This window comes from Ambystoma mexicanum, chromosome 11 (genome assembly GCF_040938575.1).
Source record: "Ambystoma mexicanum isolate Mex_15411 chromosome 11, UKY_AmexF1_1, whole genome shotgun sequence".
Classification (NCBI taxonomy): Eukaryota; Metazoa; Chordata; class Amphibia; order Caudata; family Ambystomatidae; genus Ambystoma; species Ambystoma mexicanum.
The window spans coordinates 183235287-183249878 of record NC_090934.1 but is presented as its reverse complement, the minus strand read 5'-3'; the positions used below and the strand labels follow the sequence as shown (position 1 = coordinate 183249878).

General features: G+C 43.2%; 1 protein-coding gene across 3 annotated transcripts in view; it reads left to right on the top strand.

Annotated features, from left to right (window-relative positions):
- The window catches only part of LOC138503199 (pancreatic secretory granule membrane major glycoprotein GP2-like), a 362636-nt gene that overhangs the window by 333508 nt on the left and 14536 nt on the right, over positions 1–14592 (top strand). For all 3 annotated transcript variants that reach the window (XM_069622755.1, XM_069622756.1, XM_069622757.1), the window contains 2 exons: positions 4532–4604; positions 6972–7004. In XM_069622755.1, the coding sequence (XP_069478856.1) occupies positions 4532–4604; positions 6972–7004 (106 nt within the window). The remainder of the gene's footprint in view (positions 1–4531; positions 4605–6971; positions 7005–14592) is intronic.

Sequence of the window (14592 nt, the reverse complement as noted above, 5' to 3'; positions counted from 1 at the left end):
TTTCTGCCTGTTTGGTAAGTAGTAATTCTAATTTCCCCTTTGCTATTCAGTACCAGCTATGTATACTCAGGGATGTGTCTGATTCTATGAGTTTTAAGGTTTCCTTTACTTCAGATTCCAACTCTATTTCCATATTACGCCTGAGCCTCCCCCTATAAGCCTGTATCACAATTAATTCATCCCGAAGGGTTGCTTGAAACACATCCCAAACCACATCCATACTTACATTTCCATCTAAGTTGGAAGCAAAATATTCCACAATTAAGATTAAGGTCCAAGCCAGAGGGGCATGATATGAGATTTTAATTGTATGTGTGTCAATTTGTGTCACATTTCCTATCAATCCTATTGACGCCCAGAAATAATCTATCCTGGAAAAGGATTTGTGAACCTGGGAGAAAAATGTGTATGCTCATTCATCTACTTTCAGGGTAGGGCACATATCCTTAAGGGCCAGCAGGTCAAAGGTCTGTCTGAGGGCCAATGAGGGCAGGGGTCTCGCATATATAGCTTTTCAGCTTCTGTCCCGTTTAGGGTCCCATCATGATCATTTCTCGCTGCCCAAACTGTTATAAGTTAACAGAGCCGACTCAAGGAAGCCCTCCGGACCTGTATTTGGAGTGTATAGAGAGGCCAGAGTTAAAGTCATCAAGCCCATTTGCACAATAATGTATAAAAAGCAGCCAGCATCTTCCTGACGGAAATCTGTAGATTTTTCTTAAAGGCAAAAAGTACTTGCGCTGTCTTCCCCTTTGTGTTAGCCTATCTGATTATCGGGTATTGCTTTATTTTTTTACTTCTGTCGATCCTAATATCTAATATGCATCTCCTGTAATGCTAGTAAGTCAGGCTGTTGCATATTTAGCATCCGTTCCAATTTCCTCCTCTTTACAGGGTTATTCAGCCCGAGTCAAACACCCTTACAACATGGCTACCTTTTCCATACAAGACTCCAACTGATCCATTTTTTCCCATTGATTATGGTTCTGTGTATAGGCTCTCTCCCCTCCCCAACTTCCCCTATCCCCTCCCAAACCATATCCACCCCCCTCCCTTCCCAATAGTCCCCCAACAAATTCCCCTTCTCCCTGGTGCAGACCATCTTTGCGATCCTCTTTGGACTCTGTCCTTACAGATGGCCCATCACTAATGCCAGGGATATGTGCAGGATATCCTAACACCCTAATTTTTGTCTTCAATGCATTCCAAGATGAGCAGTTAACGTGCCTCAACTGTTACATCCAAACAACCTTATTCTGTAAAAAGAAAAGTACCGTATTCCTCCTTAACATCCATTGTCGCAAAAGTCTCAAGTCTTCAAGGTTCCGGGGGCTTCTCCGATGTTGGAGGGCCTTTCTGTTTCCTTGTTTGGGTCTTTTGAACATGGGTCTTGGGTCCATTCCCAATATCTCGGTCCTTGGGGGGCGTGTGGTTGCATCCCCGAGCTAGGGCCTGGTTGATCTTCCTGATCCATGCGCAGGATTCGAGCCTCCTCCTTCTTCGTTGTAATTAGATATTGCTTACCTTTCCAAGTAAATAGGAGACTGAAGGGTAAGGTCCATCTGTACGATATCTTGTGAGTTTGCAAGAGTTGTAGAATCTCTTTCATGTCACTTCTCCTTTGTAGTGTCCTTGGAGATAGATCCTGATACAACTGAATGTCATTTCCGTGAAGTGCGATTTGCATCGCTTTCCTGGCTTCCCAAAGAAAGAATTCCTTTTGTGAATAATTTGCCAGTGCCACCAACGTATCTCTGGGGCGGGTCCCCGGGTCTTGACGTTTTGGACCAACTCTGAATTCTATCCATGGGGATTGCTATTTCTGTCTCAGAGTTTAGTAAGTCCTTAAAGACACTGGTAACTTCCTCCTTCAAAGCTGTGTGCGTGACCGATTCTGGAATATTCCGGATGCGGATATTAGACCGCCAAGATCTGTTCTCCAGATTCTCACATTGCTTCTCCACATTATACGTAGTCCGCGCTAATTGTTCCAGTAGCACCTCCGACTTCGTAGATTGCTGTCCTAACTCCTGTAAAGCCTGCTCATTTGTATCAGTTCTCTCCTCCAAGGATGCAATGTCTTTCCTTATATCTGCCAGGGCGGATTTAAATTCTGTAGTGAAGATGTCAAATTGAGTTTGTAGAGAGGCGGCCAATTTGTCCTGAAACACTTGTAAGGATCTCTCAATATCTTCTTTGGAGGCCCCATCGTAATGCCCTAGTTGTCCTGTTGTGCTTTGTCCCGTTCTGCCTTGTGTTCCGGATTCTTTGCAGGTCCGCCCGACCTGAGCCAGCAGCTGCTGATCAGATTGAGTTTAGGCGTAGGAGGGAGTGAAGAGGTATGTACTTTCCTTCTACTCTTGGGTTCTGACATTGACCAAGTACGCTGCTAGCATTAACTTGCTACTGATATGTGATACCTATGTTTCAACATGTTCACCTCTCTTTTTAGCTTTCCGGGCGATTGCAGTATTAGTACTGTTGCCTCTAGGTTTACTCAAGCTACATGCAGAGAATGTCTCTTCCACCAGAGTTGCACCTCAAGATTTCAAGCTCCTCCTCACTCCGGTGATGGTGTTTTGAGTCGGACCCAACATTTAACTCGGGGGCGGTGGGGTGGGTGTTCTTTGAGAATTGATTGTAACTGTTGCCCCCATATGTCCTAGCACACACTCCCACCGTTACTTCATTATATTAGTTTACTCTCCAGGAGACCAAACTTAGCCTGTTGCACTGCAAATTACCGTTTTGTCCCTCACATCACACCAAGTCCCCCCATCCAGTTCTGTGCCTCAATAATGTCGTGCTAATGGAACTTGCTGCCATCAGGGAGTTAACTAGACTAATTCTGGTAGCAATATAGTCAGCTGTAACTCTGGGGGAGGAGTTTAGGAGCTTCAGATAGCACTGGGAAGGAAAGTGGAAAAAAGCTTGTCTCTGGGCCTTTACCTTAATCGACTTTGCTGGAGCTGATGCAGTCCATTAACTCCCCGCGCTCCCTTCAATAAAGCAGGTGTGGCATGGGCATTGTCCCTCAATCTCTCTGCGCCGACTGGGTGGAGGGGCTCGATCTTCCCCCTGCTGCGCAGTTATACTCCCTGGGATGCCGAGGGTGTGCAGAGAGCTGCCTTAGCCTTAGTCACCCAGCTCAGCTGGCTGTCAAAGTCCTTGAAATATCCCGCAGGGGGCCAGCTCCTCCTCAATGGTGCTCACGTTCCCCAGCTGATGCAGTTGCGGAGTCTTCAAATCGCCATCACTTCCAAATCTGCTATACAGCATGTTGCCAAGGTGCTCCATGCGTTCCAATCCCGTGGAGCACTTAGTCCAGGAATTTCACATTAAATAGCTTCATGTGGGGCACGGAGCTCGATCTACCATGTCCTCACAGTTTAGCGGCCATCTTGGATCCCTCATATCTTTTTTAATGCAAACCAAACATTATATTTGAAAGTTCATTGAATGGTTTCATGAGAAGCAGATCAAGGTGAAATTAGTTTTATTGTATAGGTCTAATTCTAATGAAGCTATGTTTTAATGGACTTTGTAAAACTGGTAATTGAATCATAAGGTTTTAAAGGCAGTGAATATTGCAATACTTATGATATATGATAATACTGCTTTTGTTAAACCCGACTATCAGTTGATAGGCAATCATCACACAAAAGAATGGAGACAGACTTTGATATCCCCAAGATAAGTGGGCACTAGAACACACATATTGTCGAAGCCTGCATAGACTACACTACTTCACAGAATGCTCAAACACTCAGAAATACTAGAGACAAGAGACAGCAGCTGCAGAATGTCAAGAACAGTGGGGTAGAAAATAATATTTCAGTACATTACCTGAAGGCATCCTGTTAATGAATGCCCCTCGTAGCAACTGCCTTTATCTTTGGCAATAAGAGATATTGCACTGAAATAGAGGAGTCTGAGTTTCCAAGCAAACCTGTATAGAAGCAAGGCACAGGCTTTTGCAATATTTAAACAACAAATTGCTAAAAGCTGGAGGTGGGGTTGAGTTATGGATGGAGCAATGTCTGTAATTTAATGATGATATGAAATAATAATCCCTTAATCGACTGACCTAAAATAAAGCAGCAAGGACAATCAGCAGCCGGGAACAAAATGGCCACCCTTGACATCTGTGATAGAGAAGAATATATGTTAATGAATTTGTGAATTCTTAATGTTGGATGGTTTTTATCGAGGTTTATTATTTTTTTAAAGATGAAAAATCAAATATAAATATATTAAAGAGGAACAACTCTTTTCCTCGTATCCCATCCTATGTTTTTGTTTCTGTGGAACTGGTCCCCTTTCTTCTTGTGCTTCTATTATGTACTGCTTGCTCGAACCAGTCCTCTTTTTTCATTATGTTTCTAACTTATTGAAGGGTGGAACCAGTCCCCTTTCATAATTCATTTCTAAAGTATTGAACTGTGGAACAAGACCCCTTTCTTATTGTGTTTCTAATATATTGCATAGTGGAACCACTTCCCTCTCTTATTGCATTTCTAATATATTGCAGTGTACATCGATGCGATCGAGAGACCTCGGCCCAGGCTCCGGGACAGTGGGCTTCGGACCTGTCGTAATCACAGGTAATCATCTATTGAAATTTTGTCTTGGAGCTGGCGTTGGACATGCCAACTTGTGTATCTGCACTGGTCCTTGTGTATGGAACTGGCTGACCCTGGAATACAGTGTTAAAGGCCTGGCCCTGTATAGGAATGTTCTATGGAAAGGCCATTGCCTTAGGCAGTGGTCCCTGGTGTCACTTGCTTGGGATGTGCTAGGTTGTACAAATTGTAACTCCTTTCCAGGCGCTGCTGCGGCATAATTCCCCTTTGCCTAGAGATGAACAATTCCGTTCACCAGCCCTGGCATTGTGGCAGGAACTTGCTGCATTGCTTGGTAGGCCTAGTCTTTGATAAAAGACTGATCAAATAATGCCACAATATGGGTATCTAGTGCTTCAGATTTAATGCCGTGGCAGCAATGAGTCATCTAGATTGAGACATCCGTGCATTGAGTATTTGACATGGGGGTGAAGTGAAAGCATATCTCTAAGCAACCACCTATGTTCCAAGACGTGACCTCAAGGCCACATAGGCCCTATCTAGATCCATCAGTAGTCTTTCCACCTCCTGTGACCAGGCCATTGGTGTCAATTAAGAGTAGGTATACATTATCCCTGTATTGCTGCTTCCTAGTCCTTACTTGCAAGAAATTTGTTATTTTGTACTAGTTTTAGTATTTGGTTGCCTGTGCTTCAGCGTGAAGATATCACTAACGGCTGCATAAAAAACGTATTGTGGTCTTAGATTGCATGTCATCATTTTCTGTGATATCGTCAAGTCATCAAGCAGGGTGCGTGTGTGTCTGGTACTACTTCCTCTAACTGTATGCTTTTGGGTAAATTACGTTGCTAGATAAGCTATGGCCACTCACCTTACATGTACTAGGAGCAGGTCAGATGGTTGGCATTTTACATGTGGATAGGGTATTAGTTAAAGTCAAAGATGGCAGGTTATAAACATGAATTGAGGCCTCTGTTCAGTGGAAGGCCATAAATGGAACCCCTCCTGGGCCCTGATCCACAACCCATCAACATCCGACTCGCCCCCTCGCTTCTACAGTTGAGGAAGGAGCTCAAGACCTCTACAAGGAATGGCTCCTGCCTAACACCAAGGTCGGATCTTTGTGTTAATTTAGAGAAAAAGAACTGTGATTCCCAAAATACTGAATTTCTTTTTCTTTCACCCCATTTCACTGCATATATATGCGGGTCGAGGCCCGCCACAGCCTTCCTCCCATACCCCCCACATGTTTTTATTAACTTTACCCACCTGCCACATACATATGCAGTGAAATGGGTCATTCGAAATTCAGTGTTTTGGGATTTGCAGTGATTGTTTGCAATACTTTGGGGTGATACCTTTAGGTCCGTCCATTATCCACCTTACCTGAGAGTGGGTGATCTGATCCCCACTGTTTCCTCCCCTAGTCAGTTGTAAATCCATTGCTCACTAATGCCCTCCCTCCCCTGTTAGATCCCTACTCCCTCGAGTCTATTCTCCCTAAACGTATTCGCCCCCCAATGATTGTAAAGCGCTCCGTTGATTCCCCAAACTAGGTCTGCGCTAAAAAAAAAAAAGAATAATAATGATAAACACCTCTTGCGGTATAAACCACAACTGCAGCTTAAGGAACACAAAACCTGTGTCTTGAAATACCCCTGAACACAAGGAAGGGGCATAGAGGGTATCCCCATAGCGTGCAGTGGTCGGTACCTGTATTCAGGGAATGTGCAAAAGAGCCTATCCGGAGTCCTGATCTACACCTGGATGTCGAGGAAGGCAAGCAGCAAAGCTCTTTGTAGTCTATTTACAAAGATATTGATATTAGAGGTTTCTTAAGAAAGCATTTGGGTAGGATCTGTCTGAGGATCTTGTGTTTGGGGTTTTAGGGTTAGCATCTGCCTCTCTAAGGTATCTAGGTTAGATGTACCTGAAAAGGCCTTTTCGTTACAGCTTTTTGGAGGACTATATTAGTATACTGCAATGTTATATAAAGTGGTCTTTTAGAACAACTTCTGCTATAGAATATAAGGTTTGACCAATCCCTGACAAAGGTCCTGGTGTTGGTTCTCTCTGAAAAAGACTGTGGTGTTACATTTCTTTGAATAAGGTCTTGTTGGGCATCTCTAAAGAAGGCACATGGGTACATTTTTCTTTGAAAAGGTCTTGAGACCAACCAATTGCACTCTACAGAAAGGATGTGTCTCTGAATATGTCTCATTATGTCTTTCTCTAAAAACGTTCTTGGAGTTGAATCCCTTTGAAGAAAGCCTTAGATTAGATCTTTCTAAAGAAGGCCTTTCTTCAAACCATGGGTCACCCTTCAGAGAGATTGTGAGGCTCACAAGACAAATAAAATGACATGTGTCTTACGTCTTCTCTTTACAGCATATGATCAAGTCAGTTTCGGATCCTGTACAGGTAAGGACAACACTGTTCTTCCAGTCTTCTTTTCCTTTCCTTTTTGGGTGCACAGAGGAACAGTGGGATGCGTGTGAGCGGGCTTTTTGCTCTGTTGAATTATTCAGTAAGTTGTCCCAAAATATCTTTCTGAAGGTGCTTCTTATGCACCACATAGTTTAGTTTAGTTTAGTTTATTATTTGTATGGCGCGCCATACCCTGGTGCATCAGGGCGCAAGCAGACAAGTATATGCTCAACTTAGTTACAGGTACATAAAGTGGGAAGAAGGTACAGAAATATGCTGAGCTTGGTTACAGGTATGCTCGGCTAGATGCAGATACATGAAAGAAGCATAAAAGTGCAGTCATCAACAATGTTACAGTAGGGAGGTATGTGCAAGGAGAGATCAAGGAACAAAGAGGCAAGGTACATGCTCCTGCATAGTTGTAGGAGCAGAATATACAGTTATATATACAGTTATGTACAGTGTGACATATTAGGTCAATCAAGGTTAGAGTAGTTAGCTGTCATTGGCTCTCAGCCACCTAGTTAGGTTCTGTCTAAAATTGGCGAAAGGCTGGGGTTCTCTGATGTCATGGGGGAGGGAGTTCCATAACTGGGCAGCCTTGACAGGGAAGCTATTTCCTCCTATGGTGGAGAGTTTGAAGCGCGGAACTTGGAGGCAGTTTGCGTTGGCTGTTCTAGTTGGTCTGGACGAGGTTCTTTTGCATAATCTGTCCATGAGGTAGGGTGGAGCTTTATTTTTAAGGCATTTGTGGGTAAGGGAGGTGATCTTGAGTTGGATTTTATCAACGGTGGAGAGCCATTTATATTCTCTTCTTATAGAGGATATATGCTCATTTCTATTGATCTTGAGTGCTGCTCTCAAGGCGTTGTTCTGGAGGACTTAGATTTTGTGGATGGTCTGTTTATTTGCCCCAATGTATAGCCCGGTACAATAATCCAGTTTGGATAGTATCAGGGCTCTGGCAAGTGTAATGCAGCTATCTGTAGAGAGGAATTGTTTGCTTGCTCTGATAAGTTTGCATGTATATGCTGTGGCAGAGGCTAGAGAGTTAACTTGTTTGGTAAAGTTCATGGTGGCGTCTAGGTAGAATCCTAGGGTTTTTACCTCATTGGCTACTTTTATGTTGTTCCCATCGATAATGAAGTTGTCATAATCAGGGCTAAGTTTGGATATATAGGTAGGGGTGCCTAAGATGATAAGCTCTGTTTTATCATCGTTCAGGCATAAGCCGAGTGTGGCCATCCATGCCTGAACGATGCTATAGATTCTGTCCACTAGGGCCAGGTCCTTGGCGTAAACTCCTGAAAGCGGGAGGAGGATCTGGGTATCGTCTGTGTAGTTGATGTAGGCGATACCCAGATGATCCATTTCATCGAAGAGGGGCTTTGTGAAAACATTATAGAGGGTGGGTGACACACAAGATCCTTGTGGTACGCCGCCTGTTATGGGGATTGGATCTGCTGAGGCTGATGGAGGGAAGACTCTCATGGTCCGGTTGCTCAGAAATGACTTGATTCAAGTTATAGCCTCTTTAGAGAAGTGGGCTGCAGAGTCAAGGTGACTACATAGGACTGTGTGGTCCACTAAGTCGAATGCCGCCGATAGGTCCAGAAGGAGGAGTAGGGCTGCTTGGCCGTTATCTCTACATTCGTCTATTTGGGCCTTAAGATCTATTAAAGCTGTCTCAGTCCCATGTTGCGGGCGGAATCCTGATTGACGGGTTCCAAGTAAATGATTAGACTGTAGGAAATTTTGTATCTGTATGTAAGCCACTTTATCTAGGATCTTTAGAAGAAAGGGCACAGTCGTGATGGGCCTGAAATTGGTGGGAATGGCAGGGTCGAGGGTTTGTTTCTTTAATAGTGGCAGTACCCAAGACTCTTTTAGGTTATTTGGTACTGAGCCTGTGGTGAAGGAGGAGTTGATAAGTTTGGTTATAAATGGCGATAGCTCTCTCGCAGCATCCTTGATAAGTTGTGCTGGGCATTGGTCGCCTTTGCAGTTGGACGGTTTAAGTCCCAGGATGACCTTTTCTACCTCTATGGTAGATACCTTAGAAAAGCAGAATCGGGCTTGAAGATTGGGCTGTGGTGGTGGCGCGGAGATCTGGGGGATGTGAGGTGTTAGGGATGCCTTCTTGAGAGCAATTTTCGTTTGTAGATTAGCTACTTTATTTGTTAACGCAAGTTGTATACTGGAGCACCATTTTTTGTCCTTGGTGCAGGTTTCTTGATGTACAACGGGAGTTTCCAGTTCTTTTAGAATGCTGAACAGTTCTTTGACACTTGATTTTGAATTAGATATTCTAGTATTGTAGGTTTCTTGTTTGGCTAATAGTATTTCTTTCTTGTAATGGGAGGAGGATTTGGAAAGGTTGAGTTTATTTTCGACTGATGGGGAGAGTCTCCAAATAGTTTCAAGTTTTCTTTTGGTCAGCCTGAGATTTTTTAGATGGGGCGTGAACCATGAGTTGAGATGTTTTTTCGGTTTGCTATTTCTTAGTTTAAGCGGCGCTATGTGATCAAGTGCTGATGTCATAGCTTTGTTATACTGTTCAACTAACAGATTGGGATCCATAATGTCTGGTAGTGAGTTCAATTTAGGTATTATGATGGGCATTAGTTTTTCCGTTGTCATGAGTTTTTTGTTCCTCGTGGGCAAGGGTGGGGCAAGTGAGGACAGGGCAGTAGCACAGTTGGTCGTCACTGTGAATAATAGCAGGTGGTGGTCAGCCCAGATTTGAGGTACGGAATCAGTAATATTTACTTCACAGTTGTGCTCTGCTATCCTATCAAGGATACAACCTTTATTCTGGGTGGGTAGTTCAACTTTCTGGGAGAATCCCAGCTCTTTCAAGGTCAGAGCAATTGCTGTAGATTGGATATCCTTATTGTCATTGTAACCTAGGTTCCTAGGTCTCCTAGCACTATTGTTTGGGATGTATTTCTGAGGTTATTGGACAAGGATGTCGAGATGTCCTCAGCGAAGGTTCCGATAGGACCTGGTGGTCTGTAGATGAGGATGATGTTTAGGGTTTGGGAGTTAGCGATGGCTATTTTGACCGTGAGGCATTCACAAGATTTCATAGTGGTGGTTGTGATAATTCTCATGTCTAGGCTGATTTTCACTATGATTGCTATGCCTCCACCTCGGGAGGTGTGTCTGTCCGCTCGTAGAATTGTATAGTTATCTGGGACTGTTAATGATAGGGCAGGGCCTGCCGCGTCATGTAGCCAGGATTCTGAGATGGCCAGGAAGTCTAAGTTCTCTGTAAGAATGATGTCTGATATCTCTGTAGCGTGTACGACTAGAGATCGGGCGTTTATAAGCGCTCCTTTGAGATGAGGTTTGTGGCCTTCTACGTTAGGGCAAGTAGTGTTGTGACTAACTTTGGATGTCTGATTGTTGTCGTTTATTATAGGTCTATTGGGCTTGGACTGTTTCCTGAAGGGCTCTGCAGTAACCTTCAGGGCTAACTGTTTTTTCTGGAGATTTAGTAATTCAACTTTCTTGGCTGGTGGCTCATGCAATTTGGATAGGCGAGCGCATAGTCTTAGGTTTCTGTCTGCAGTGTTGCATGGCCTTTGTAGAGTGGTATTGTCTGGGTAATGGTTCATTTTAGGTCCTGTGATGGGTTGTTGTGTGTCAGGCATGATAGGGTAGGTAAGATGGGCGGGATAGGACGCGGCGCAAAGACGCAAAGTGTTAGCTTTAGTGCTCAGGTTAAGTAATTGTACTCCTAGTATGATGGAGAAGGTAATATACAATGGTAGCCAGGGTGACCTGTAGGCAGGACCGGGGGTGTGCATGCTGAATGGCTGAGTAGAGGTCAGTTAGGTGTAGTTCCAGTTGTGGCAAATTAGCACCTAAATTCAGAATAGCACAAAGTGGCAAATCAGCACCTAAATTCAGAATAGCACAAAGTGGCAAATTAGCACCTAAATTCAAAATAGCACAAAGTGGCAAATTGGCACCTACATTCAAAATAGCACAAAGTGGCAAATTAACACCTAAATTCAAAATAGCACAAAGTGGCAAATTGGCACCTAAATTCAAAATAGCACAAAGTGGCAAATTAGCACCTAAATTAAAAAACAGTACAGTATGGCGATTATGCAGTGGGGCAACACAAAGGTAGGACATAGTATTGGGCAGGCTAGTTTGGTGAGACCATTACTAAAGGCGAGGAAGTAGTTACCAGTGCACAGGGTATCTGCGTGGACAGGCAGAAGGGGAACATGATTAACAGTATCCAATTTGTCATAGCTAAGGATGAAGGCATGGGGTGAGGCCAGGCTAGCCTCACTTCGTCTACACAAGTTATGCTTGATACAGTAGTCAATAGTGGAGTACCAGCGGGCTGGTGTCATTTATCCTGGGGGGGCGCAGTTTAGGCTAAGATCCATTAATGCACATGAGACAACATTAGGCTACAAGCAGCAATCCTAGGTAAGACACTAGCTAAGCTAGGTACCGTTAATGCACATGAGGCAACATTAGGCTACAAGCAGCGACCCTAGCTAGGGCACAATCAAAGCTGAATACCATTAATACACATGAGGCAACATTGGGCTGGAAGTAGTAGTAGTTCAAGGCTAGGGGGAGGCGATACGTGTTTACGCTGACCTTAAGCTAGTAATCTAATACAAACAAGGTCTATGCAACGGAGTCTAGACGCCAATAGAGCTGGGACAGTGAGGTCTGGTGCATAGGGCGACAATTGAAGTTTAGGTACAGAACTACCTACAGTATTAGTGGTGGATCAATGTTGCAGTTGGGCAAAAGCGGCACAAACGCGCACTGGCTGTAGGTCGAGTGTACAGTGCTGCAGTAAAATGAGCAGGGCAATACGCAGTATGGTCTCCGGTATATGACAAAAGGTATATCCCAGTTCAGTAATGTTCCAGTGTTTCTGTGCACTCTTCCCTCCACACCTCACACATTTCCCCATATTGATCCGTAGTCTGACATTCTGTTCCTGTCTCACTGTCTCAACTGCAGCACCCACTCCTCTGTCCATTCCCCACTCTCTCAATACCAGCCAAAACTATGCTCTCCATTTATCCCTTCCCTCGTGACCCATCCACCCCCAGTAGAAGTACCTTTGCAAGTGAGTGACCAGTCTGTATTTAACTCCATGTGATGCTTTAGCGCAAAAGAAGGTGCTACAAACATATGGAACTCAGAGCTGCCCAACTCATTGGATCAAAATATACAAACAAGTTGGCAAACAAAGGGTATTTTCCAAACAAATGTATTATTTATAGATAGCCTCTTCTGTCTTCTGCATCTTCGTTACACGTGTGTATGTATATATATTTCCACTGATAAAACCTTAGCTAAGGTGCAGTTAAGTTGTACAGTTTTAACGCAACAAAACCCTTAAAATTCAGCAGATGCGGGAAGTCATTACCAGCTTAACGCGTCGTGCTCCCATTGATGTCCCTCATAATGCATGTCCCCATAATGCCATTTAGTATGTCGTTGTGAATGCCTACTCTTATAATATGTATGTGCTCATGGGCTTTGCAATGGGAACACACTGAGTTTATGCCCTCCCAGGCACTTACCAAGTGCCCCCCTCCTCTTGCCATATTCCCCCACACCACTCAAGACCTTTCCTCCCGAGCCCTCTCCCATTCCCCCAACACTCGTGTTGGGTGACGCACTTTCATTCCTGTTTGCATTCTCTATTGTAATTGCTGTTATCCTGTTGGATAACCACGGTTATGCAAAAACAATCAAGTTCTTAACTTAGTTGACAGCCCCCCCCCAACTCCACAATTTCACAATGTGTCCTCTTTCCCCTCTCTAACCTGATGCCATTTCATCCTTTTTCCTCCCCCAAATAGCTTTTTTTCCACTTTTTGTTTCCAGCTAACCCCAAAATAACCAAGGTTCCTTCTCATATCAAGATAAGAAAATGGCAGCCTTTTCATTTCTGAAAAGTCTTGCTGATGCATTGTGGGACACATATACCAGCTATAATTTTGAGAAAAGGTGGCACCCCTTCCCTGTCAAATATTTTAACAACTACTGGATGTAATAACTTCAGACCCTGAGTCAACGCTTCATGTTGTTTCATACCTAACCCAATTCCATCAAGTGGTTTTTGCTGTAGCCAAAAGTTTTGTTTTTTTGCTTTTTTAATAACCTTTTAATTGTTTAACAAATCTTTCCCAAAATGTTCAGTCTGGGAGGACGTGACGCACTTTATAGCAGCATCTTCCTTTTGTGGCAGATGAACAAGTTTTTCCAGTTTCACCCTTACGAGCATCCTCAGAATCAATAAGCTTGTGTAGTGTAATGTAATCAGCCAATGTGTGTTTCTCCCATATGGTTAGTCCTTCCTCCATTGTTCTGAAAAAAAAACATGTGCTAGTCTACTGGTAAATTCGATCGTCATCTTGTAGTATACAGATTGTAGAAATACTGCCTGAATAAGCGTCTTTTCAATAAGAAGTCTGCCACTGTTTTGTCTACTGAACAAGGTCAGTAGTCTTAGACCTATCAGCCACTAATGGCTCTAAAAAGAAGAACGAGAATGACCGACTAATACCTGTCATTATTTTCATTTGTTTAGATGGTCCTAATAATGTGGGGTTAGAGGATTAAGGATCACTGTAATAATCAACCACCCTTTGTCCTGATGAAGGCCTTATGAAATCACTGGGGAAATTGGCTAGGATGTGGTTTACCTTGGAACAATAGGCCGAAACGCAGTGCGTCGACACAACACTTCCAAAACATCCATCCATAATTACAATATGTGGGGGTAACGGACATTCAGTACCCTTTAGAGACAAGATAAGGCAGTGAAAAGACAGAGCCACCGGATACAATAAGGGATAGGTCCCCTTATAAATGTGTATGAACATGAACAAATGTGATGGTATTAGAATATGTCATTTATGTGAATGATTATTTAGTAAGATATCATTTTGTGAATGTGCCCCACTCTCCAAGCCTTTTTTGTTTGCTCTGTTTAAGATGTTCAATAACCAAGTGAACCTCTAGAATTGGTGCTTGCTGGATAATCATTGACTCTATGGCATAAAATACTAACCCAGAGAGCATGAGAGTAATTGTGATATGTGAATTTGTATATCATATTGTGTTATATGTGTTTTAAACTAAACGCTCTGAACAAAGGAAACTTTTGCGAAATAAATACAATTATGGTTTCCTTTTGAAAATATGAGGTCTTGAGTCTGGTCCATGCCAGTTGATATTCGTGTCAACATTTCGTAGCTGTTTTGGGTCTAACATATTTCTTTTGAAACACAGGAGGAGGAGGTAGTCTGTGGTTCCTATATATAACATTATACTTACCCTTTTATATCACAAGCCCCTTGATAACAAAACATTTTGGGTGTCACCTGTCGGACACACTCAATATGTTAGTGCATACTTTTGACCTATTCTTACCAAAGTGCACACTGCTGATATTAGACACTCTAAAGCATTTGTATATGCAATTGTATGTCCTGAGATACATACTATCAATTCTGTGATTCTTCAATACTGAGATATATGATACTTTGAGTTATATGTCACTCAGAGTTCTGGTGCATACTTT